This window comes from Micromys minutus (assembly GCF_963924665.1).
Source record: "Micromys minutus genome assembly, chromosome: 1".
NCBI classification, from domain to species: Eukaryota; Metazoa; Chordata; class Mammalia; order Rodentia; family Muridae; genus Micromys; species Micromys minutus.
This window is the reverse complement of record NC_137969.1, coordinates 52,205,922-52,233,858: the sequence shown is the minus strand read 5'-3', so window position 1 is coordinate 52,233,858 and position 27,937 is coordinate 52,205,922. Positions and strand designations below refer to the sequence as shown.

The following is a 27,937-nucleotide window of genomic DNA, read 5'->3' as shown; positions in this document are numbered from 1 at the left end:
ACCCCGCTGCGAAAGCCCAACAGAGCACCCTTACTGCGCCTGCGCACGGTTCCCAGTTGCTTGCAGTTTTTTTTTCCCCTAGAGATTTCAGTCGCCTAGCAACGCTGGAGTCACAGTGGCAGCGCTCTGGAGCCCCTCTCCTAGAGCAAGGGTAGGTCAGTGTTCTCTCTTGACACTCCTGGCTGCCACGTGCCAGGCTGGAGGGGGCCATGGAGGGAGAGGAGAAGCAGCAGTAAGTGCCAGGGTTTCTGTTTCCCCTTCTGAAAACCATTTCCATTTCTTGCAAAAGATGAAGGGAGTGGCTCAGAACCTAAGCTCCAAGCCACTTACTTCATTCAATAGGTTTCCTTCCCTGCTTTCCAGGGTTTGAGTGATTAGAGTATCTTTTTTTAAATGCAGTCCGCACATCACCTAACTTAAGATTCTTGAAGTCATCTTAAAATAATCACTTCTCATACCCCATATTTAACGCATCAACAAATTCTGTCGGCTCCGGTGTTGAAATTATCCAGACATCACTGTTCATCTCTTCCTCTACTGTCCTCACATAGTCTCAAGTACCAGCTTTTCATAGATACTGCCATCAGTTTGATTCCCTAATCTCTCCGCAGCCTCCTCAACATTACCTCTTTTTTAAAGGGGTGGGGGAAGGTTGTCCACAGGATACATACAGTAAAGCCAAGGCTCCTCCTATGAGAGTGTCTCCTTTGCAAGATACTTCTTCCTCCTGTGGCACCTGCTGCTCCCCTCTACATCACTCTGGCACCTGTATGACACACATGCAGTGACCCCTAGAGAAGTATCAGCATCACCTAAGACCGTGTACAAATGAAAGCTCTCAGGATCTCCCCACATGGGACACTAAGTCAGAAACTCTGGGACCCCAACCATCTGTGGTTTGACAAGGCTCAGGTGTTTGTGACAACCTTGAAATAGAGATGGTAGGACAGCTAGGAGGAGTGACGTGTCAGGAACACCTGCTTCCAAAATGCTATTCTTGTTGTCAGAACAGTGGCTCTTACCATAGGCCAGCTAGAGAAATGGTTGAAACAAGTTCCTAGAAACAAGCCTCGGAGATTACTATTTGATAGGTTAAATTATACCTTCAGATTGGTTTGAGCAATAATTTCAGAGATCATGCTTCATGTCTAAGGATGCACACATTTCTGATAAGGCTTTGGACAGTTACAATTGGCTCTGCTGGAATGTTCCTTCTTCAAATATCCTTAATTTGTCCTCATCCCTCCCTTTCTCTATTCAATACCACCTTCACAATACCCTCCCCCAAGTGTAGCTTCTCCTCACATACCTGAATGCCTTTTTCTCCCTGGATATTGTCCTTAGCATGGGGCACCATCTAACAGACTGTGTATGTCTCCTGTTTCATTTCTTCTCTGCCTTCCCTAGAATGTAAGCCCCGTGAAGACAGGAGTTTTCATGTTTTTCTGCTGTATCCTCAAAGTCTCATGCACCACCTGGCATATAGAGACCCACTGAATGAATTATCCAGAATTACTCTTTCACGTCAACCGCAATACCTATTGTTCCTTCATATAAATCAAGGAAGGGAACCTCAGGTATTCAATGGCACAGTTGAGGTTTCAACCCCAGCCTGACTGGTTCTGTCTGTTGCTGTCTTTTGCACTGCTCACATAGAACCTTGGGTCTCTGGCACATCAGGGTTTTATCTGTACAAGGTGTTTCAATGTACACAGATGTTTCTACAGAATCAGGCATCTCACATTTATTTGCCAACTATAGTCATCCACGCCGTGAAATGCAGAACCAAGAAAATGCATAAACATGTAAACCAACATCCACAGTTCTTTCCTTCAATGATATTTTTTATTAATCTTATTGGATATTCTCTGTATTTGCATTTCAAATGTTATACCCTTCCCCACCACTCCCCTCCCTCCTCCCCCTCAACTTGCTTCCTCTCCCAATCACTGTCTCCACCTCAGTGCCTTGGCTGATGATGATGTTCTTTCCATGAGGGTACAAATCTTTCAGCTATTTCAGTCTTTTCTCTAGCTTTTTCATTGGGGTCTCCATGTTCAGTCTGACGTTTAGCTGCAAGCATCCTCATCTGTATCTGTTTGACTCTGGGAGTGCCTCTGAGGCAGCATCTCTATTGGTTCCTGCCAGTAAACACTTCTTGGCATCAGCAATAGTGCTTAGGTTTGGTGGCTGCATATGAGGTGGTTCTCCAGGTGAGGCAGTTCCTTCAAGGATCTAATATCGATAGATGTGTTTGTGTCCAACCATGAGAAACAGACGGAGAAAGAAAGCAGAGACCAAGGAATTCACAGCTGTAAATTAACCATAAAGTTACAATTTTTCAGTAAAAACACAGATCTCCGAATGTAATAAAAACATCTAAGTTGTTTACACTTTTCCAGTAATTAGTTTTTCTAAATCCTTTGCAAAGTGGCACTTTTTTTTTTGTTACAAATCAAGGAAGTAAGATCACAAAGAAACTGAATAGTGTTTTTATGTGGAGTGGAGTGGGGTTTAGGGTGTAGAGCTAAAGCAAAAGCCAAGAGAAAAAATAAGTCTAGTACATTCACCTGAAATATGTAAAGAGTACAACACAAAACATTTAACTAAACTGAATAGAACACACTCACTTGGGTTTCAGGCAAGCAGTGATTAACAAAGTCATAGTCCTCACTGCATAGAACTTACTGATCCATAAGAATATTTCTGATGCTTACTAAAGACAAAGAGCTAGATGCCTGCAATTTGAGTTATTGTAAGAGCCACAAATGAATGTACAATTCTAGAGTATCATGGGGAGGGGAATCTAGAAAGTGTTTGAGGAAGTGATTTTTCAGGTGATGTTAGGGAGCTGGGAAAGACCAGTGATGCTGGAGAAGGAAGAGCATGAACAGGTGCCCTGAGAATACTTCAAGCAGGGAAGAAGCTTGAATGAGACTGAAGAGATTAGCTGACTCAGTATAATTAGGAGACTACTTTTTACTGTGAGTATAATGGAAAGCTATTTGAGGCTTTTAACTGAGAAATTACAATAGAAAGGATGGGCTGGCTTCAATTGAAGTAAGGCTGTGAATAAGGTGAAGCAGAACTACCCATTTGTGAGTTTAAATCTAAGATCGTTGTTGTTGTTGTTATTGTTTTAACCTTGTTTTTACTCTTTTGAAGCTATTGTAATGTATTTAGATCACGTTCCTGCCAGAACCACCCTCTGCGTCCTAACCATTATGTGTCCTCAGCATTTCTTCTCTTCTCGGTGGATCACACCATTAAAACAAAACAAACAACAAAACAAAACCTGACTCTTTGACCAATTGTGAAACTCTGTTAATTGCCTGCTATAGCAAGAATTAGTTTCTCTGATGAGAGATGCACAGATCTGTGGATATAGCAATTAGTCACGAGGAATAATTATAACATTATGACCACTTATATGTATATATATTGGATGCTTCCACAATGGTAGTGTGCTGATTAGTTTTGTCAACTTGACACAAATAGATTCACCTAGGAAGAGGGTACCTTAATTGAGGAATTGCCTCTATCAACTGGTACATAGGCATGTCAATTAAGCAGTTTCTTGATGTAGGAGGGTTCAGTTCATTGTGGTGAATACCATCTTTGAGCAGGTAATAGTACTAGAAGACCTAGCCAGAGTAATTAGACAACAAAAGGAGGTCAAAGAGATACAAATTGGAAAGGAAAAAAAATCAAAATATCACTATTTGCAAATGATATGATAGTATACTTAAGTGACCCCAAAAATTCCACTAGGGAACAACTAAACCTGATAAACAATGTCAGCAAAGTAGCTGGATATAACATTAACTCAAACAAATCAGTAGCCTTTCTCCTCTACTCAAAGGATAAACCGGATGAGAAAGAAATTAGAGAAATGACAACCTTCACAATAGTCACAAAGAATATAAAATACCTTGGTGTGACTCTAACCAAACAAGTGAAAGATCTGTATGACAAGAACTTCAAGTCTCTGAAGATCAAAGAAGATCTCAGAAGATGAAAGAACCTCCCATGATCAGGGATTGACAAATTTAATATAGTAAAACTGGCCATCTTGCTAAAAGCAGTCAACAGATTCAATGCAATCCCCATCAAAATTTCAACTCAATTTTTCATAGAGTAAGAAAAAGCAATTTACAAATTAATTTGTAATAAAAAACTGAGAATATCAAAAACTATTCTCCACACAAAAATAAAATCAACCTCCTGGAGTACTCACCATCTCTAACCTCAAACTGTATTACAGAGCAATTGTGATAAAAACTGCCTGATATTGGTATAGAGACAGGCAGGTAGACCAATGAAATAGAATTGAAGACCCAGAAATGAACCCACACACCTATGGTCACTTGATCTTTGACAAAGGAGCTAAAGTCATACAGTGGAAAAAAGACAGCATTTTCAACAAATGGTGCAAGTTCAACAAATGGAGGTCAGTATGTAGAAGAATGCAAATCAATCCATACTTATCTCCCTATACAAAGCTCATGTCCAAATGGACCAAAGGATCTCCACATAAAACCAGATACACTCAATGTTGTTAAATAGATTTCTCGGCTTGTGCCCGGACAAACCATACCAAACAAACACGATTCGAATGGAGAGGTTTAATGGAATGACAAGACGGGGTAAAAGTTTAGATAAGAGAACAGGAGAGTCACGGGGGGGGGATAGAAGGAGAGGGGATTCAGTCTTTTATGGGGGTAGTGACATCATTTGCTTCCAGGTGGAGGCAGGCTTCTGAAGCAGTGTATCCTGGGAATGTTTGAATGTTTCCATGGCGATAGATGCCACAGGTCCCTGTCACCTGTGAGTGGCACCATTAGAAGCTATCCTAATGCCAACACTGAAACTAATAGAAGAGAAAGTGGGAAAGAACCTCAAAAACATAGTCACAGGGGGAATTTTCCTGAAGAGAACACCAATGGCTTTTTAATAACCCTATTAAAAATCAGGCACAGAGCTAAACAGAGAATTCTCAACTGAGAAATATCAAGTGGCCAAAAAGCACCTAAAGAAAGGTTCAACATCCTTAGCTATTAGGGAAATGCAAATCAAAACAACCCTGAGATTCCACTTCATACTTGTCAGAATGGCTAAGACCAAAAACTCAGGTGAGAGCAGATGCTGGCAAAGATTTGGAGAAAGAGGAACACTCCTCCACTTTTGGTGGGGTTGTAAGCTGGTGCAACCACTCTGGAAATCATCTGGCGGTTCCGCAGAAAATTGGACATAGTACTACCTAAAAACCCAAATATTCCACTCCTGGGCATATACCCCAAAGATGCTCCAACATACAACAAAGACACATGCTCCACTATGTTCATTGCAGCCTTGTTTATAATAGCCAAAAGCTGGAAATAACCCAAATGTCCTTCAGTAGATGAATGGATACAGAAAATGTGGTACATTTACACAATGGAGTACTACTCAGCTATTAAAAATAATGAGTTTATGAAATTCTTAGGCAAATGGATGGATCTAGAAAACACTGTCCTGAGTGAGGTAATCCAGTCACAAAAATATACTCACTAGTAAGTGGGTATTAGTGCAAAAGCTCAAAATACCCAAGATACAATCAACATGAAGCTCAAAAAGAAGGATGACCAAAGCGTGGATGTCTGAGTCCTTAGAAGGGGGAACAAAAATATTCTCAGAAGGAAATATGAAGACAAAGCCTAAAGCAGAAACTGAAAGAAAGGCTATCCAGAGACTGCCCCACTTGAGGATCCAGCCCATATTCTGCCACCAAACCCAAACAGTATTGCTGATGCCCAGAAGCTCATGCTTACTGGAGCCTGACATAGCTGTCTCCTGAGAGGCTCTGCCAGATCATAACAAATGCAGAGGTGGATGCTCACAACCAACCATAGAAATGAGAACATGGTTCTTAATGGAGGAGTAAGAGGAAGAATTGAAGGAGTTGAAGAGGTTTGCAACCCTATAAGAACAACAATACCAACCAACCAGAGCTTCCTGGGATTAAATCACTATCCAAAGAGTATACATGGATGGACCCATGGCTCCAGATGCACTTGTAGCAGAGGATGGCCTTGTTGGGCATCAATGGGAAGAGAAGCACTTAGTCCTGCCAAGGCTTGATGCTGCAGTGTAGGGGAGTGTCAGGGTGGGTAGGCGGAAGTGTATGGGTGGGTGGTGAACACCCTTATAGAAGCAGGGGAAGGAGTGATTGAATAGGAGATATGGAGAAGAATCCAGGAAAGAGGATATCATTTGAAATGTAAATACAATATATCCAATAAAATCATAAAAATAAAAATAAATTTGAAAATAGAAATGATCATTTAACCTAAAAAGTGGATTTTTATCAAAATTATAAGGATAGTGAACATTTGATTATGTTTTCCAAGTTAACTTTTAAAGTATCAGTTAACATTACCCTTGTTTAAAAGTTTGAATTATCTAGGCATACAGTGTGAAAAGCTGACCTTAACATAGGAACATTTCATCTACCTTATCCATCATCCATCCATCCATCCATCCATCCATCCATCCATCCATCCATCTATTTTTCTTTCTATATCTATCTCTCCATCTATCTATCTATCTATCTATCTATCTATCTATCTATCTATCTATCTATCTGCCTAATGTATGTTGCATGTACCTGTGGGGTGGGGCTATATGGGCCAATGTGGGGGTACCCTGATCTACCATTCTCTGCCTTATTCCCTTGAGAAAAGTCTGTCCCTAAACCTGGAGCTAGGCTGGCCATCCACTGTCTACAGCGAGCCTTCTATTTCTCCCTCTCACAGTTCTAAAGCTGCAGGCACTTGCAGCCTTACCCAGCTTTTTACATGGGTGCTGAGATTTGAACTCAGGTACATGTGAGGCAAATTATCTTACCTGTTCTTGTGCACTGAGCCATAACCTCGGCCCAGTATTAAAACTTTTTTAAAAGATACGTTTAGATTAGCATGTAACCTACCCATGTGCATTAATACTTTATGATTTATATGCATAATCAAGTCACTACTCTTTACTTCAAAAACTGATGTTTGTTCAGCATACTAGTATGTCATGATAATCACTGTTAACACAGACTCATTTAATTTCTGCAGAATTTACAGTGAGAAGATACCCCAATTTGAAATTTTAATAACATAAGTCCACCAAATGCTTGAAATATATTTAGAGATCTTATTTAATTATAATTTCTGAAATAAATGATTTACCACTTATGTTTTTCAGACAGCATAAAATAGAAGATGCTGGTATAACATGTGTAACTGAAAAAAAAGAAGAAATAAAAAGTGAAAAAAGTCCTGGGAAAAGCACACAACACTCAAAACCGTGTGTGGACAGAAGACGTGTAAATTATGCTAAATTTATATACACAAATGCAAGAACATACAATGAACCAGTCCCCTACATTGAATATAAAGAGCCAGAAAAGCAGGTTGGACAGATGTTTGCTATATATGAATATAGAATTAGACTCAGAAGCTGTTTTGCAGGGCAATTTGATCCCAGTCTCTTTAAAGATCATGACACATCTCGGAGTAGTGCTGCTGTGACCAGTAGTTAAAGTAGTTGCCTGAGGCTTAGGAAAAACCCACAGCATCTAAGCTCTATACGGGTGGGTAGGGGCCAGTAGGAAGAGTCCAGCCAATGTTTCTAGAACATCAGTCTGTAGCCAGTGAGAGATGCTTGAGGATTGCCTAACAGTATTCTCTCTGTGTAGGGTTGTGTTTCTGTGTCTGCTATGTGCTAACACAGCACTTCCTGTGATGTGCAGAAATTCTGACTTCCTATAAAAAACTAGTTTCTACTTATTTAATGCACAGAAATGCTAGGAATAAGTTAAATTTTATATAAATTATATTTTTAATCTTTACAATTTATATAGAGTGTTATTTAAAATATTTTATAGATAATACTCCTAGGTGGTTATATAGTAAACCAATATTACAGTGTTCTTTCTGGCCTAGGACTATTGACTTAGCCAAACTCCTCTCACTCTACCATACTAACAATAATGCATTACTTTTTGAGTCATATTTGTTGAAGTATAGTTATATTCCTCTATTTAAAGAAACAAGGGTTTACTCTCAGGCTCTCTGTCCTGAAGCTTGTAAGTTCTAAGTCAATCTCATGGGTTCCCCACAGGGGTCCTAAGGGAGAACCTGTTCTTGCCTTTCCCAACATGAAGAAGCTACCTATAGACCTTGGCTCAAGGCATCTTTCTCCTTAGAGTCAGTAGCACACCTTTACCTCTTTCCTGTGGACAGTTAACACACCCTTCTCATTGAAGGACCCTTGAGATTACTATAGGCCCATCCCATACTCCAGGATAACCATCCCCATCTCAAAACCCCTGTCTACAATGCCCCTTTGCTATGTGACACAACTATTCATGAGCTCAGAGATTAAGACATAAGTGTCTTTGGCTGGTCAGAGGAGCATGTTTCTGACTATGCTGTCAATACTAAATTTCACTCATGTGTAGTCCTCTTCATTTGCCAAAGGTGTAGTCACACAAAGCCAGCGGTGGAATGCTGCCTTCATCCTGAAAACTTCCCCTGAGCTCCTTTGACACAGCGTCTTCTCCTGTTACAGAATGGCATTACAAAACTGACAATTTTCTATAGTTTTATCCTTTCCTAGGGAGCCATTAGATTAATTTATACAGTTTGTGGCTTTAAAAAATCCTCTCAGAAAAAAAATGCATTCACAGTTTGTTCTTTTCTACATTCTTGATTTTTTTTTACCCTTTCTCTGCCACTGTATATTTTCCATATAACTCTGGGCGAATTAACTTCAGCTTCCTGTTCTCAGAGCAAGGAAAGTTTACTGTGAAGATTCACTGTGTGACCAATTGTTTTCTGTGGAGAAACAGCACACATATCTACTGATCCCAAATGGGGATCTCATGACAAACAGCAGTATGGATGCCATGGAAGACCAACTAGTGCATCAATGAGTTCTACTGGGCTTACTTACAGGAAAGACTCAGAAGCAGCTTCATCATCAAGGTCCACCCCAGCATGGGTGACAGCTCAAAAACACTAGGGAACCTGGAGCACACTGTACAGCCTACAGGCAGCTCAGCAGGTTGGAGAGTGTCCTTCCCAAATGACTCAGGTGGTCTAACTTCTTCCAGGCAACAAGACTGATTTCTGCTTCTTCTAGGCAGCTGGTCTGATCTCAGAGGTTGGTGTTTTATTTTTTGTCTTATGTTTTGTATTTAAAATTTTTGTTTTGTTTTGTTGTTGTTTTGAGGTTCTGCTTCCTTCTTTCTGAAAGGGGCCATCCCCAGTCTTTATTGGTTATTCTGGCAGGGAGAGGCCTAGTGAATCTCATCAGTTTCAGGGACTTCCTGAAGCTACATTGAGTTATATACCTCCCTGTCTGAGGAGTTTCTTGTAGAATGGAATGTTTTAATCTTAGAGAAAACTGTCATGCAGCAGGCTTAAAATAGATACTTTTGGTCAAGTCCTTTACTAGATGCTAGAGATTCAACAGTGAGCCAAATAAGTGGGTAAATGCTCTGGCCTTGGACTGCTCATATTCTAATGGAGGAATGGACAACAGAAGTAAGCTAATTAGGATGCTGAATGGTGTGGGCTTGCAGAAGGACTGTTGGCACTAGAGTTGCAACCTTATTTTTCTTTTAATTTTGTGTGTGTGTGTGTGTGTGTGTGTGTATGTGTGTGTGTGTGTGTGTGTGTGTGTGTGTGTGTGTGTGTGTGTGTGTGTGTGTGTGTGTTGAAAGAACCTATTCTCTTCCATGTGTCAGTGCTGTGGGGAGCAAACTCTGGTCATCAGACTTAGAGGCAAGTGCATGTACCTCTGAGACATCTTGCTGGCCCAGATTTGTAGTTTTAAACAGTAATCAGAGACATGAATAAGGTTCTAAGTGAAGACCTGACTACCTTATAAAACAAAGGAAGCGATTGTTATAAGCAATTGTTCTTAGTGGCACAGTCTGCTGATCTGCACAGTTATGGGGCTGAGGAGCCCACTGTATCATACTTAACAGCTGAATTCTGAAGTAGGAGACATAACACAGTATTGAGTCTAGAAAATGGACAACATAATCTGCCACTGTAGAGAGAATTGCAGTTTCCCACACATGCATTTTCCAGCATGATGTTTGTGGTAGGAGAGGTATTTCATGTGAATGGTCTCAGACACCACACCCTGTTCCATTTCCTTCCCATCGATGATTAGGTGGAGTTCTGCTTTCATGTCATATTTAAATGGAGATGGTCTGCGGAGCCTTTGTACTAACACCATCTACCACCCCTCTGTTAACAGTGACCAAGTTCTAGTTCAGATCCGTATCTAAGTCATCTCCCCACAGTGGAGACACTAAGAGAATAAAACTGGTTCAGAAAATACAGAGGTAGAAGCTTCAAAATTGACTCTAATTCATAAATACTGTGAAAAACAACAAAAATCTGGGAGGCTAGCTGACAATTGTAACACACTCACTAGACCAGTAGGAGCCAGGCAAAGTAAGTCTGAAATGGAGTAGAGCAGAGATGATCCGGATGCACCAGAGAGGGATTGGTGCACACAGTGAAGGGAGCATTCATTCAAAAGCAAAGGGAAGGCAACAATGAATTTGCAAATGCCCTCATTTCCAGGAATCTTTAAACAAATGATCATTTTTATTTTACACATGTAAACTTTGTTCAAAATAACATTTCTTTTTAAAAGTAATGCTGGCTTTAAAATAAAATTAAGCTGCCTAAATATTTTAACTACTGTCTACTGGGACGGTTTATACTGAGATTTCAAGATATACTTTCTTTGGTTGGTTGGTTGGTTGGTTGGTTGGTTGGTTGGTTGGTTGGTTGGTATGGTAGGACCCCCTATGCAGGGTAGCATCTCCCTATGTAAGTAGCCCAAACCTTTAACCTGAAATCTTTCTTCCTCAGATTCCTGAGTGCTGGGATCACAAGTGTGTGTTACTACACCTGGCATTTAGTTTTATTGGTTTACAGGATTTTTTAAATGAAATGATCATATTTTTACCTAATGACATAAAATTGTGGGTGCTAGAAAAAGTAAAGCTGGTTTGCTGCTGCTGTTGTTTGTTTGATTGTTTAATTGTCTGTTTGTTTCTAAGCTAGTCTAACAGGAAGAATTAGTACTGAAAGAAAAACTATTGACTCTGGACCTCCAAGACTAAGTTCTCAGCACAAAGGAGATTCATTTGCCCCAGAAGAACAGAAATCAGGGAATAAGAGCCAAAGTCAGGAGATAGAGGATGAGGGAGAAGGGGAAGAGAACAAGGGAGAGGGAGGAAGGGTATTTGTCCTAGAGGACAAGGGATGCCTCTGGATAGAGAGGAGACAGATGTGGCCCATAGACAAATGGCCAGTTTTAAAGGCACAAGGAGAAATCCCCATGTATGGGTGAGGTATTTTGATTGGACATGTTAATTAGAGCAGCCAAAGGGGCCTTTTGATTGCTGGACTTCATTATTTTGATAGCTGGTAGTCAGCATCAGGAGGAGGAACTAGATGAATAAAGGACTCGTCCTTGATGACTAGTTTCAGGAATAAAATCTAAGCGTTTTTAGCAAGAAAGAGGGAATGAGGGGAAAGAGGGCAAGGCCTTCCAGAGCCATGCTCACCACACTCTGAGCTAACTAGGGTCCCTTCAGGTACTTTCTTTTTATTAATACTGATTTATTTATTTACATCCCAAATGCTGCCCCTCACAAAGACCCTCCTATCTAATGTTTACTAAAACATATCTTCAAAGTGTAGTTTCAGAATACTAGCTATTGTTCATCTCCTTGAAAAAATACATTTCTAAAGTTAAGTCAAAGGTTTATCTTTGAATGCCCTTTTCAGAGAGTCACAGTTTACATTTGTATATTAAAGTTTTGAGAAATCTTATGATAAGCATGTTTGAATTTGCTTGAAAATGTTCATTTCCAAGATAGCTTTATCCATGCAAACTTCTTCTGAATAACATCTACTAATAAATACATCAGAGAACTATTGTTCCACAGAACACAGCTTAGAAGTAGCTGTCATAGAAGACTTTAATAGTTGCTTTTAAAAAGCAATTTTTTTTGACATCCCTGGTATCACTGAGATACCAGCTTGAGAACATTGTAACTCACATGACCTTGGTTGCCTAATCATTGTGATAAAACTTCCATTTGTTTTTTTAAGCCACTGAGCTCTACAAGTAAAATTCCACGGTCTGTGTAAAGTTTTGACAGAAATCTGTGTTCTTGGATTTCCCAGAATGTGGTGGTAATGGTGGTGGTGGTGGTGGTGGAATTGGAGGTGAAGTTGGAGGTGGTGGTGGTGGAATTGGAGGTGGAATTGGAGGTGGTGTTGCTGTAATCGGAGGTGGTGGTGCTGAAATTGGAGGTGGTGGAATTGGAAGTGGAGTTGGAGATGGTGGTAGATGTGTTTGTAGAGATGGTGGTCGAAGTGGTAGTGAAGGTGGTTATGGAAGTGATATGATGGTAATTGTGGAGATAGTGGTGGTAATAGAGGGGATGGTGTTATGGTGGTGGTATGGGTGGAGGTATTGGTGGTAGAGATTGTGATGAATGTAGTGTTTGTAGAAATGGTGATAGAGATGGTTGTGAGATTATTGTGATGGTAGTTGTAGAGATTATGGGGGTAGTGGCAGAGGTGGTAATGGTTTTAGACAGGAAACTATTGTTTATCTATGGCTGGCTAGCTAGCTAGCCCTAAACTCACAAAGACCTACCTGGCTCTGACTACTGAGAGTTGAGATTAAAGGCCTGCACCACAACAACCTCCAAAGTACGATTTATGTCCCAGTTGATAGGTTAATAAGAGTATACCATGGTCATTTCCTTAAACTGACTTTCAAATGTGACCAGTGGACCCATACAACAGTCATAAAGCTCTCCAGGGTCAGAAAGATTTTTGTGTCAAGAATATCTAGCGTTTCTCTTAAGTGGAGCCTTAGAGAATAGCATCCTGGGAGATAAGCCTCAGAAAAAGCAAGAATTTTTAAAGCTCAAGTCTTCAAATAGTTACAATTTTCTTTAGGCAGCGCCCCCTTTACCATCTGAAAAATGGAGCCCACCCTCCAAAGCTCACACAAAATCATCACACTTTGTCACTTTCCCTAGCTGGGTTTGTTTTGCTATAAACTACTTTTCATGGCAAAGCCAGTCAATGAACACTAGAGTGAGCCATGAAACAGTGACTTCTATTAGCCTTTCACCCGAGAGTGAGATTCGCTGACATAAGTGAGACGGAGACCCTGTTTCATTGGTGTCATGGTATCTCGTAAGGAAACATCTGGATCAGAAGGCATGGACCCTGCATAGGTGCACACATGTTCTCGGGAGCACACTTTGCAGATATGAGGGAGAGTGTCCCTAAAGGAAAAAAACAAGGAAGAAGATGCATTGATGTTTAATGTTCACGAGCACTCTAACTACGGAGGTCTAATTCAAGCATACTTCATCATACTTATGAAATTAGAGAAGTGTTCTTAAAGGTGAACTCAAGATTTATGCTTGCATCATACTCTAGGGGAAAACATGAAGGCCCCAGACATTTCCTAGTGGTTCCCTTACCCAAAGTCACTTTTCCAGTTACTTAAAGCATTAGCAAAGTAAGTTTCTGCTCACCAAAGAGTAGATGAGCCTTTTAACATTTATATAGAAAACCTCTCAAGGCAGTTACATTTATGGTTTAAAAGTTTGTTTCCTCTAAAATGTATGTTAAATTTTAAAAGTCACTGTCTGAGTTGAGAGATGAGACCTAACCCTTGAAGGCATTGCCTCATGGTGGGCTCAATTCTGGCATAAAAGGGCAAGGCTGGCATTATCAGGCCCCTACTTTATCTTTCTCCACTTCCACCTTGAGGAGTGGAGGCTCTTGTTAAATTAGAGTTACCAAGCCTGCCAGAGCCTGGCTGTCTGCTTATTATACTTCATAGGCTCTGGAATTGAAAGTCAGTGAACTTACACACATTCTGAATTACCCCATGAGTGAGGGTCCACCTACACAGAATGGACTAAAGCACTTAGCACTTTGAGATGATTGGATTAAACCCATGTTTATCTTCCCTTAGCCAGTAACAACAGAGCCCAGGATTTGGGACATGTATAAGTATATAGGTGCTGGTGGCTGCCAGCTAGACCTGGAGCTATTTCTTAATATCTGTGCTTTTCTCCTCTGTAAAGGGACGTGCCCACCTTAGAAATGTTCTAAAAGGAAGTAAAAAAGGCATATACATTGTAGTTTGCCATAGTACACATTACCATGATTATGAGATGGAGAGCTGTGAGAAAGCAGACAGTACAAGACCAGTAGCAAGTGACTATTTTTAGCCATATAGTGAGAAGACACCATCTGTCTAGTAATATGTTTTAGAATTTCTTTAAGACCTAGAGCAAGTAGTCCACTTAAAAATTCATGTTATAGCTCATCCCAGAAATATAAGACATTAGTCAATTTCAGTCTTGTCCGAAATTTCCTAGTTGCTCAATTTCTGTGAGATGTGGTTATAATTGCCCGTTGTTTTATTATTCTTGGCTACAAGTTGTTGGCCTAAAACCGATGCTGATTTAACAAGCTAAGATCTACTTCCCTTGTGTCCTGCTCAGTTCTTGATCCTCTGGTTTATGTGTATCCCATTTTGTCCAGTCTAAGAATATCTCTTACAACCCACACAGAAGAGTAGCTGTACCTTCAGCCCAGAACAGTGTTTGCCTCATATTTTCATCGTTTCTTGATTTCTTGCTTCTCATCCCCACAAAGTATTTTTGCTCTCTTTGGCATTTTCACAAATTTACTCTATTTCTAAGCTTCTCAACAGTCTCTATCAATAAAGTTGACCCCATTAGACATATTTATACAGTACCCAGTTTTTTCTCACATACTTGTCTTTTGAGAAGCTAAGTTCATTTAAGAACTAAGGCCCTGTACAGATCTGTGGGGTGGCCCTAGGAGTGCCTCTCCCTTTGTGTATCAGTGTAGCCTCAATTGTCAAAATTTATTATTGTAATGTACATATCCATTCCTCTTAAATTATATTACAGACATCTTTTACTATAGACTCATAGCTGATTTTTAAAAGACATTTACTTTATTATTTGTATGTGTGAGCAGGTTAGAGTGCTACAATGCATGTATGAAAGTCAGAAGACCATTTCAGGGGACATTTCTACCCCCTACCTGTGGGTTCTGGGGATTGAACCCAGATTTCTAGGCTGGCTTGCTTCATGGTTACTTTCTTGTTGCAGTGACAAAACACAAAAACCAAAAGCAATTTAGGAAAGAGTTTATTTTGTCTTAAGTTTCCAAAATAGGAGTCTGTTCTACAATAGACAAGTCAAGTGGCAGGCATGGCGGCAAGAATAAGAAGCTGAGAAGCTTCAATGGCACCACACACAGTGGCACAAACAGAACAGCTCCAGCAAGGCCATGCCTCCTCAGTCCCCCCAAACGACACCACCAACTGGAACTAAGTGTTCAAACTCCTGAGCCTGGGGGACATTTTCTCTTAAACCACCCCACAGCAGTTTCCCCTGCGGCGTCATCTCGCCAGTCCAACATTTACTTACTTATACCCAAAATCATATTGATCCCTAATCAGATCCCAAACTTCCAGGTGTGGAGTCACCTTTGATCACTTTTATTACTTTGATCAGAGTTGAGTAACGATTTCTAAGGGTTGAGTGGTCAGAGATGCTAAGTAAGAACCCATCAAGTCTCTCCCTCTCTCTTCTACACTGTTTAGCACTGACATTTTGGTAACATTGGAAATTGTTCCCCTTAGGGCAGTTTCTTATGTCAAAAGGTAGAGGTTTATGAATTAAAAATCAGTATGAGTTGTGCTTAAAATTATGAATGAAACAGAGCCAAAGCAGTAAACTAGAACAGCTGAGTGCCCTGCAATAATCACAACAAAAAGTTCATGCCAGGTATGCCTCACTTTTATATATGCATACAGTGTATATAAGATGTAAGGTGTATTCCATGATGTGGGGTGAGTCATGGACTAAGAACTTTGAAAATTATTATTGTAGAGCATTTGTTTTGCTATAATAAAAAGAATAGAAGATCATTTTAGATTAAATCATATTTAACATGTTGTGTGGTCTATAAATAAAATAATAAAAACATATAGAAATATAGCTACTGTATTAACTTTATGGCTGTTACTAGAAGATAGTATAAAAAATGAGCAGATATATTTTAACTAAAACATATGGCTATTTTTAAATACCATTTACAAGCTAATGTCCTTGTGAAAACATTCACTGCTATATTTAAGAATCCCAGGGGACAGTCTCAGTAACGTGTGTGTTACCATGAGAACCTGAGCTTGGATTCCCCAAGATGGAAATGCCTGTAATAGTAGCACTGGGAGAGGGGGCGGGAAAGAGATGAAAAGAGGAGGAAGAGATAGGCAGATTGCTGGAGCTCACTAGACAGCCAGCAGGGCAGGATTGGTTAGCTTCAGGATCACTAGTAGACCCTGTTTCAATAAACAAAATGGAAGTGCAACTGAGGAAGATACACTGTGTCGTGTTTTGCACATGAGTATTACATGCACAAATACATAATACAAACAAACCATATACAAAGTGAATAATATGCTAATTCTAGACTAATATCTTGTTACACTAAATCACTGAATATGCATAGACTTTAAGCATCAAATGAAAAGTTTCATCATTATTTGACAGTGCATTTCCATTTTTTTTTCTATGAAGAGAACATGGTGGTTTCATGGTGAAACACCAAAACATGTCTCTCAACCATCTTATGACACCAAGAGCATCCAACGGAGTGACTTTCAGAAGCCAGCTTGCCCACTGGTTTTGCCAGTCAAACACAGCAGGATGCAAAAGCCTTCTTGTGGAATAGGTAAACTTCATGGGAAAACTTCATTACTCTTTCTTGCTATTGAATTAAGATGTAATATCTCTCTCTCTCTCTCTCTTTCTCTCTCTCTCTCTCTCTCTCTCTCTCTCTCTCTCTGTCTCTCTCTCTTTCTCTCTCTCTCTCTCTCTGTGTGTGTGTGTGTGTGCACCTCCTGAGAAAATGACAGAAGTTGAAAACACACAGCATAAAAAGCCCTCTGAAAGTTTGTTATTTCTTCCCAGAAGAAGTATCTCTAGTCCAGTATCTCCAGATACTGTACAGATCATTGATTACACCAGCTTCAAAGTCAGAAACTTAGGAGCAGTCTATTCAGCTTCCCCATCAAATACTAAAAGCTGTAATTATTTAAATAGTCTGGCCCTAACTGGCAGTATGTCAAAGTATACATACTCTGATTGCTGTGGTTTGTGAAATATCCCTCGGAAGCCTGTTATTGAACACTGGGACCCATTGCACACTCCCCTACACTTAGGATAGCCCAACCCCTCTTCTTTTTCCCCTCCTGTCAATACAGTATGAATGTCTAGCTTCAAACATCTGCCAACATGCTTTCCGGGCCATGATGGGCTCCATTCTTCTGGAACTATAAACCAATTTAAATGTTTCTTCTCTTATGTTGGAGTATTTTGTCATAACAACAGAAAAGGAAACTAAGATGCTAATTGTTAATGATCTTTGTAGTGCTTTTCAAAAGAGAAAATAGTCAAGTAAGTTTTGTGGGACATGAATTTAAAAGTTAAATACAAAAGTTGACCTGTAGAATATTCTTACTCTAAGACTTAGCTTCTCTATTTTTACTATCTCACTTTTATTTTTAGATTGTTTCTTATACTAGCTGTCTTAAAATACATAACTTGAGAATTACACAAATTGTTAAATATTTTCAGTTCTATGATTTTACCTTACAATGGCATTCTAGTAAACTTAGGTTTCTTATAACCACAATGCTAATAAGAGTCAACAAAACATTCCATTTAGAAATCATTAATGCTTTGACCGCTATGATTTGGCCAGTTTAGTTGATGATACATACGTCAGCTAGACTAAAGGTCACAGCATTAGAAAATAGAAAATGATCATATACAGAATGATTCATACCTTTCGGGTAAGGGTTCACGAGAAAGGCTAACAAGCCATCTATGACTATGCCCTCTCCTTTAGAAAGAAATTTTGTACTTATGATTGACAATGTAGAACAAGTGCAGACAACCACATTTCTGCTTCCTAAGACTCTACAAAATAATCTATGGAATAATAGCAGAGAAATAAGCAATAACAAGATTAAGACAATATAAGGAAATTATTTTCTGGAGCATGTGAGAAAAACTGTGATGATAGGCCAAAGAGAATAAAGAAGAAATGCCTAAAAAGAAGCATAACAAAGACAAGCTGATCTTTGTAATGGACCCTCAGGCACATCAGTAGACACAGGGGAGAGTGGGAATGAAGAGAACAGGAGAACGTTGCTCTGAGTCTGGCTTTCGCAGACAGCAGTTTCTATTCTCTCTTAACATTATTAATGCCCAGAGGGGCATGAGGGCCATGGCACACTCAGAAGTTAGAGGCAGGTGGATCTCTGAATTAGAGGTCTATTTGGCCAACACAGGTAGCTCCTGGCCAACTGGAACCATGTAGTGAAACTCCATCTCAAAACTAATAAAGGAAGAAAAGAAATGAGAAGGAGGGAGGGAGGGAGGAAGGGAGGGACAGACAGACTAAGAGCTGGAGAGATGGTGCAGTGGCTAAGGAGCACTTGCTTCTCTTGTAGAAGACCCCAGTTTAGCTCCTGGCACCCACCTGGCAGGTCACAACCACTTGTAACATCCACCATCAAAGGATTTGACGCCATCTTCTGGCCTGTTGACTCACATAAACTCACACAGGCACACACATAAGTAATAGATAAATCTTTTCTAAAAAATGAAGACTATTAGAGCCTAGATTTGTAGCCAAATGATAACTATCACACTGGTTATTTTGGAAAATCATTCTGGTCTTTATCCTATTTTATGATCATAAATGGACAGCCAAAAAGTAGAATTGAACCAAGGTAATGTTCTTGAAAAGGGCAAGGAAGCATTATAACCTTAAAACAAAATAAAAACCTTGAAAGTTTGAGAGAAGAACCAGGCAAAGAAGCCTTTGGGAGATCCAATCTTCCTAGAGCTCTTTTCTGAGAGGTATAAAATGAAGATTAAACAGTGATTAAAACACAGCATTTATTTCAAACATACTGTTTGCCAGACATTTTGTTAAACTTTTCAAATATAAACTCACTTTATTCTTAAATTAACTGTATATAGCAGTGGTTCTCAACCTTTGGCTCATGAACCCCTTGAAGGATCCAGTGATCCAGGGGTCACATAGCCTGAACTCCAAATATTTATGGATGGGGGTCAACACAACATGAGGACCTGTGTTAAAGAGTTGCATCATTTGAAAGGCTGAGAACCACTGCTATATAGTATAATGATGCAATAATACAGTTGACATTCTCAGTTTTTAGGTAAGAAAATATAAGACTGCAAAAGTTTACCTTACCCTTCTAGGGTCTTTTGTTGGGCCTAAGAATAAAATTAACATGATGATCAACAAGAGGAAAGCATACACATTTTTAAAGCACTGTTTGTGGGGCCTGAGAGTTTCATATGATGATCCAGGGACATATTACATCCCCAGTGTTCTGAGTTGGACAGAACTGTAAACTGTGAAGACAAGAAAAGGCAAAGGGTCTTACCCCGGTTAAGTTAACTGGGTGGAGACAGAGACGCTAGTAACAGATAAGAACGTGATAGGGTAACAAGACTGCCTTGTACAGGAATCTGGCCCCATTTCCAAGAGTGACAATGAGGTTTAGACTTTTCTCCTGGTTGAGCGATGACCTCATTTACGTTGTAATTTCACCTCATGCTGCATCCGATCATTTTCTATCTTCTAATGCCATGACCTTCAGTCTGGCTGATATCTGTCTTCAACTAGACTGACCAAATTACAGAGGTTGGAGCACTCCCGCCCCCTGCACTCCCTCTAGTCAGTTCTCTTTCTCCCGAATAGACCCTACCTTCTGCTTTGAACCAATCCACTCCCTTCTCCATTTCCTCCCCCAAGATCTCTTCTTTCATGGTCCCTTTTCTTACTTTATGATCTACATATACACACATTTACTTACTCATGCACATAAAACTTTTAATTTGAGCTACTCGTGTGAAACAAAGTATATAGTATTTGTCTTTCTAAATTTGGGTCATTTCACTTCATGATTTTTAAACCATTTTTCTGCAAATGCCATTATTTCATTTGTGTGGTTTATAATCTTCTTTTGTGTATCTGAATTATGCATTCATCTGTAGATAGCTAGACAGGTTTGATGGCTTCTTGACTGCTGCAAACATGCAACAATAAACATGAGCACACATGTGTCTCTATGCCATGTTGACTCAGAGAATTTAGGGTACATGTCCAACTGTGGAACAGCTGTGTCATATGGCAGTTTGGTTTTAATTTTCCTGACCCCCTCTATTATGATTTGCATACTGTCTACTGTTTTTCAGGCTCAGTTAAATAATAATATACTAGGCCAGCATTTTTCAGGATGGTACCTTCAGCTAGCACAGGGGTTAAGGAACCTTTTGAAGGGCACAGAGCAGATGACTGGCATTTGAACCCAGACAGCTGCTCTAGTGTCCATGCTTCTAAGTGACCCTCTGTTCAGCCTCTAAATGATAAGAAAATCTCCCTAAAGGGCATTGAAAGAGCCCACTGAGTGTATCCAGATCTGAAGGAGAAGACACATACTTGTATATCATGGAAAAGCAAAACAGCTGTTCAAAGAGAAGATCCTTGGGGGAGGGAGGGAGGGAGGGAGGGAGAGAGAGGGAGAGGAAGAGAGAGATGTGGGGAGGGAGGGGGGAGAGAAATGACACTATTTACAAAATAATCCATGTGAACTCAAGCAACTCTGGTGTAAGTGTACAATAAGCTCATGTCTATAGTTTCTCAGGGAAAATAATTTTTAACCTGGTGGGTTTGTGTGGCTTAGACAACTGAACACTTTTTCCAGGGGCAGTGGACATTGAACTGATTAAGAAGGAAATGAAGTTATTTGACTCATAAGTGAACAAAAGCCTTATAATTAGATAATATTGTAGAATTGTCACTAGAACTAAATAAAACATTTAAAGTTCTACCACACTGCTTATATACAGTAATAATAAATGGTGGGTTATTTGAATTTCTAACCATTGCATTGTACTGTTAGGCACTGAGTTAGAATTTGGTTTTTCAAACCTGTCATATTATCTCTGTCTTCTCTCTCCCTCCCCCTCCCTCTTGCCCTCTCTCTCTTTCTCTCTTCCTCTCTCTCCCTCTCTTCTATCAGCATTTCCCATTGCTAAGTTCATTATTATAATCTACGATCTACTATAACCACCAAACTCAATAAGGAGTTTGAATAACCAAATGAATATGCAGTCTCAGATGTTAAACTACTGACTATACCTCTGTAGATGAGTACTAAAAATTACTAAATACATGTAATTCAGTCATAATGTAATTTAAAATAACAAAGAAAAAGCCCCAACATTGGCCTGAAATAATTCCTATTTAGTGTTTTGATATTAAGTTAAAATTATTTTTAAAATATTTTACTGTAAGATTTTAGGCTTTTTAAAATTCAGCTGTGTACCAGCCTTTTATAGTGTACAAATTATAGCAGTATATATTAAGGCTAATTAAAAGTCACCTCCCATCATTCTGTTTTATGAGCTCACTCAATTCCATCTCATCTTTAGCTCACTCAATCTTCCATCTCATCTTCTGCAAGCAATGGAAGTGCCCTTTATGTTCCACACCACCGTACAGTTTGCTGGCTGCCACAGTTAGCTAGAATGGCCATACTTCATCGTATCTGAATTCCTCTAAGAACCAGTCATATTTGAATTTTTATCATAAGAATTTATAATTTGGAAAGGTTGACTTAATTGATGAAAGATAGTGTTTTAAGTTGAAAAGAAACCTGAGCTGCTAACCTACTAAAGATTCGGATCCAGTGGTAAAAATCACTTTTTTAAAATGGATTTTAGTTTTTTGTTTCTTTTGTACCAAGGGGCATGCGTTCTTGTTGCATTTATTTATGTATATCTGACATATGGAGTGTTTTAGTTACTTTTCTATAGCTGCAAAGAAAAATCATGATCAAGGCAACTTATTGCTGTGGGGAATGTGCCAGCAGGCAGACGACATGGTGCTGCGGCAGTAGCTGAGCGCTTACGTGTTAAGACATCTACCACAAAGCTGCAAGAGACTAACAGGAAATGCCTGGGCTTTCAAAAACTCAAAGCTAGTCCCCAGTGATATACCTCTTTCCACAAGGCCATATCCGCTCTCTCTTCCCAAACAGTTCCTACCAACTGGCCACCAAGTGTTCAAACATATGAGCCTATTGTGGGTAATTTTATTCAAACCATTACATGGAGCTGGAGACGCTCCACAGTTAAAAGCACTTACTGCTCTTACAGAGGACCTGAGTTCAGCCTCTGCCACTCACAACCATCTGCAACTTCAGCATCCATGGATCTGAAACCCTTCAGGCCTCCATAGGCACCTGCACACATATGCCTCCCCCAACCCCTCACAGACACACATCCTCACACACATATATACATAAACACACTGACACACATACACAAATATACATAAGCACTGATATACACAGCCATACAAATACACACATATACATTCACAAATTAAAATAAAAACATTCAAAATATATTATGAACACTACATTTTTATATAAGACTCAAGAGAATTCTACTGAGAAAAGTACAATTTCTAAGAGAAAAATATTTATTGATGGTTTCTATGTATTTAAAAAGTTAAAAAAATATTCTCAAATTAAAACTGCCAACTCTACACCAATGTAAGGAACAGATTACATTTTGAATATGCAATTCATATGTCATTGGTTAAAAGGTACCAACTTGTTTAGAAAATTCTTATTTTAGTTAAGTTTCTAAGAGCGGATTTTCAAACATTTTAAACATGCTTGTAGTTCTCATTTAATAAAGCTTCATTCAACCAATTAGCTGAGTCCAATTTAATTCATTATTTTTAATTACATGTAGGTGTGATTTCCTGCTTGTGGTTATGTAAGTGCAGGTACCCACAGAGGCCAGTGTCCTCAGATACCCTGGAGCTGAAGTTATAAAGCATTGTGAGCCTCTTGACTTGGGTACTGGGAGCCAAAGGCCGATTCACTGGAAGAGCAGTGAGCGCTCTTAACCACTGCACCATCTCTCCAGCCCTCGTGAATTCTTTTTTTAAAGGTGTGTTTTATTTATGTTATGTGTGTTTGCTTATGAGAGGCTAGGTGCACCATCATGAGTTTATATATCCCCTGAGCTGGAATTACAGATACTTGTAACTCAACACGTGGATGCTGGGAACTGAACTCAGGTCCTCTGCAAGAGCAGTAAGTGTTTTTAACTTCTAAGTCAGCCCTCAATTTGTACTCTTATATAGCACAACCACCAAGAACCTGAATGTCTTCATTCATTTTTTTTTACACTTAACTATTGAGCAATGTGTAGATTTTTAGAAAGTCTCATGTTTACACAGTTATGTGTAATTTAACAAGCAGTATGTTTAAGTAGTAGGTATTCCTCTATACTAAATAAAATGACATTCCATTATTGGCCCCTGTGGGGAAAAAATGGATCCTTTTTAAAGTCAGTATTTTGTAGGTATGAAACACTCTAGATCACTGTTTACAAGGTGGCCTGGGTTAGGCTTTTTCTCACCTCAACACAAGCTAGAGTTGTCTGAGACAAGGGAACCTCAACAGAGAAATTGCCTTTAGTAGATTGGCCTGTGGACATTTTTTGATCCATAATTGGTGTAGGTTGGCCCATCACAGTCCACTTTGTGCAGTGTAAGAAAATAGTCTGAGCAAGCTGTGAAAAACAAAGTTAGTAAACAATATTCCCCATGGTCTCCCCTGCATGGCTTCCTGCCTTGGCTTCTCTTCATGATGAACTGTGATCAGAACATATGAGCCAAATAAACCCTTTATTTCCTGAGTTGTTTTTGGTAATGGTCTTTATTATAGCAATAAAAAGCAAAGTAGGACACAAGGTTATTCATTTTAATTGATTCATATATTCTTCTGATATATTTCTATTTCAGTATCTTCCTAACAAGCTACCTTAAATTTAGTTGCTTAAAAGAACACTCATCTTATTTCTCAGTGCTTTGCAATCTTGACCTGGGCTGTGTAGTAGCATTCAGTTGGCAGAAACAGGCTTGAGGATCACACTCAGATGAAACCTGGGATTGCTAGTCCTCTCATCCTGTGGTCTCTTCGTGTAGTTTGTTCACCAAGTTGCCTAGACTTTCTACTTGGCACCTCAAGTTTCCCAGAATGCAAAAAGCAAAAACTGCAAAGCTTCCTTGAGGTTTACACTGGGAATTTGCATCATGTCTCTTCTACATATGTCCCTTATTGGTCATAGCTAATCATAAGGCCTGTCTAGTTTTATTGATAGTATGCTCTGGCTTGTCATTAGAGATAATGCTTGCTTTTCCATTCTTCAGATCTTGTCTCTTTATCTCTTTGGAAATTAATGGATGGATGGAAGGATGGAAGGATGGTTGGATGGATAGATGGATAGGTAGATAGATAGATAGATAGATAGATACATACATACATACATACATACATACATACATACATACATAGATGACATAGATGACATAGATATAAAACTATTAGACTTTCTTCTTGATTTATTTCTAGTTTTATCTGAATGCTTCCTTGGAAAAACAATGTTTTATAGGAAAACCTTTTCAGATTTTCCTTGCCTACCAAAAATTTTTTAATTTTAATTAATCATTTATTGAAAGTTTTATCAACTATAAACATTTAATTCTTAATTCCTCTTTCTTTTTAATATTTTAAAGTATTATTCAGTCCTCTTGTGTCCAGTGTTGCTTTTGAAACATTTGATGTTGCTCTACTACATTTTCGGATAACATATCTGTCCAACAGCTTTGGTAATCTGTCTTGGGAAGTCTTAGATTTCTCAGAAGAGATGCTAGCTTCCCTTATAAACCTTCCAGGACTGGGTAGACAGTGAAGTAAGAGCGAAACAAGAAGCATGGGGTGAAATTTAAGGAGGCTTCCCCCCTATGCCATGCAGGCACCATCTTAAATCTTGCCTGGTCTGTGCCTCCCCAGACTCTCTTCATGCATGCCCTACTGTCTTAACCACTGTTCTATAGCTGTGAAGAAACACCACAACCAAAGTGGCTTCTAAAGGAACGCATTTCATTGGAAGCTTGGTTACAGTTTCTGAGAATTAGTACATGATCATCATGGCTGGAGAGTGGTGGCAGGCAGAGAGCCGTGGCACTAGAGTTGGAGCTGAGAGCTCACATTCTGATCTATAGGCAGAGGCAGAGATAAAAATTGGGCCTGTATGGGCACTAGAAACATTAAAGCCCACTCCAGTGACACACTTTCAAGGAGGCCAATTGTGTGATGCTGAGGATCAAACCCAGGGTTCATCATACTAAGTGAGCACTTCAACAATATAGCTGTATGTCCAGCCCACAAAGCTAGTTGTGATCATCAGCAGTTGCTGCTCCTCTACCAGGCCAGTCCACTGAGGAGTTTACCCCCACCTTACCCCCACCATCCTTAAAGTGAAAATGGATGTCATCAGGAGAAGGCAACCTCATAGTGTTTCAAATATAATAACACTAATAGTTGCTGGTGTAGGCTATAGAAGAGATGCCCAGGGCAGCATTTATATCAACAATCTATTCTGGAAGAACATAAAAGTTTTAATTACACTTACCTATTTATGTATCTATTCATTTGGGGCATGCCACAGCCCATATGTGGAAGTCAGAGGACAATTATAGGAGTCTGTTCTTAACCTTCACAGTGTATTTCCCAGGGATCAAATTAACGTCCTCATGCTCAGCACTAAGTGCCTTTTTCCTTTGTGCTCTCTCAACCTCAACAACCCTCTGAGGTATTTTCATGGTACTGTTACTCTGTTGACAGGTGTTAACAGGTGGTTGATGGCCCTGGCCACAGTGATCTTCCAGATTCAGTGTGGGGAAAGGTCAAAAGAAGGTTTAGAAGCTGTCTCCTAGCCAGGCATGGTGGTGTATGGCTTTAGTTCCAGCACTCAGGAGGCAGAGTTTAAGTCTAGCCTGGTCTATATAGTGAGTTCCAGGACAGCCAGACATACATAGTAAAACCCTGCTTCAAACAAACCAGCCAACCAACCAACCAACCAACCAAACAAACAAACAAACAAAAAAATTGTCTCCCAACCTGATCTTTCTTAGCTGGTATGGTTTCTTCCTCCACTCTAGGCTTTCATCAATCCTTTAATTGGCTTCTTCATAACTCTTTCATACCAGTTTCTCTTCATACCACTTTCTCACTGTAAGGGAATAAAATTAATACCCTTCTCCCATCTATGGTTTTTCCACCAAACTTTGATCCCAGAATCGTATACAAAACATAAACATTGCCCATTGTCCCCTTAATTCTGAAAACAAATTCTGATTTTTTTTTATTGTCAATGTGGAACAATCTAGAATCACTTAAAAGTTAAATAACAGTGAAGGACTGTCTAAATCAAGTTAAACCATAGTATGTATATCTATATGAGATTATTTTGGTTATGCTAGCCAATATGGGGAGACTCAACTCACAGTGGGCAGCACCATTCCCTGGGCTCGTGGTCATGGACTGTGTAAGAGGTAAGAGAGTGAGCTGATGCTAGAACCTGCTTTGGACTAAGTTCTCTTTGCTCTGGCTGTAGATGAGATGTGACTGGCAGTTTTAAGTCCCAGCCACCTTCACCTCTTTGAACTGAGCCAGGATTGTAAACTAAACAAGCCCTCAAGTTCCTTTTGTTCAAGGTATTTTTAGCAAAGTAACAAAAATAAAACTAAGACACAAATCATGTACATTTTAGAAAGAAAAAAAGTTTAACCTCAATAAAATTAAATGACCTCCCCATAAATCACACATGTACAGGACATGTGGGAGAGCCTGAATTTGAAAATGTCTGTCCTTCTCCCCAGCTCATGCTTTGGCTTATTCACTAACTCACCTGGTTAATTCTAAAATGTAGAGGTGGTTCATTTATTTAAGAAGTTATCAAAGTTCTGATAGTGAAAATATGATCTTCATAAAAGATAATTTTTTCTTAGTTTGTAAGAAAGTATAAATGAGCACTTGGATCAGCAGCTCCTAAAGCTTTAAAGACTGGTGAGTAGGAGATCTGGGCAGCCAGGGAGCAGAGAGATCGCTGCGGAGTGCACACCGTAAGCGCACTACCAGGCCTGACTGATCCAGGGACCAGGAACACAACTTTGGAACTTCTGTTTCCACAGGGCACAGAACAAGGCCTGGCCCACCTACCCCCCCCCCCAGCAGCTCCTAAAGGTTTAAAGACTGGGACCAGGAACACAACTTTGGAACTTCTGTTTCTACCTCAGGGTGCAGAACAGGGCTCGGCCAATCTGACACCTGGACCAGTAAAGATCCAGGGACACAGACCAGATACAAGGGAAAGGCAAGAAAATATCACTGACAACAAGATGGCAAGAGGAAAGCAAAAGAGTATGTCCCAAGGTAACCAAGACAACCTGGCAATACCAGAACCCAGCTCTCCCATAAGAGCAAACATTGGAATGCCAAACACCCCAGAAAAAGAAGACGCACACCTGAAATCATACCTCAAGATGCTGATAGAGATACTTAAACAAGAACAGGAGGAAAAGCAAAAAGATTGAGAAGCTTTTAAAGAGGAAACAAGAAAAACACTCAAAGAACTCAAAGAACTAGAGGTAAACAGAACCAAAGAGATGAGGAAATTTAAAATGGAAATTGACACAATAAAGAAAACACTAAAAGAGATAACCATAGAGGTAGAACACCTAAAAAAGAAATCAGGAGTCACAGAAGCAAGCATTTCCAATAGATTACAAGAGATCGAAGAGAGAATCTCAGGGAAGAA

At 39.6% G+C, this 27,937-nt stretch overlaps 1 protein-coding gene across 1 annotated transcript in view; it reads left to right on the top strand.

The window, feature by feature from the left end:
- Nucleotides 1–209: 209 nt before the first annotated feature.
- The window catches only part of CIMIP6 (ciliary microtubule inner protein 6), a gene marked incomplete at both ends in the record, with an annotated part of 35,092 nt that continues 7,364 nt past the window's right edge, over nucleotides 210–27,937 (top strand). Inside the window, 3 exons of the mRNA XM_080916136.1 lie at nucleotides 210–232; nucleotides 7,231–7,438; nucleotides 16,724–16,877. Coding sequence (XP_080772262.1) covers nucleotides 210–232; nucleotides 7,231–7,438; nucleotides 16,724–16,877 — 385 coding nt within the window. The remainder of the gene's footprint in view (nucleotides 233–7,230; nucleotides 7,439–16,723; nucleotides 16,878–27,937) is intronic.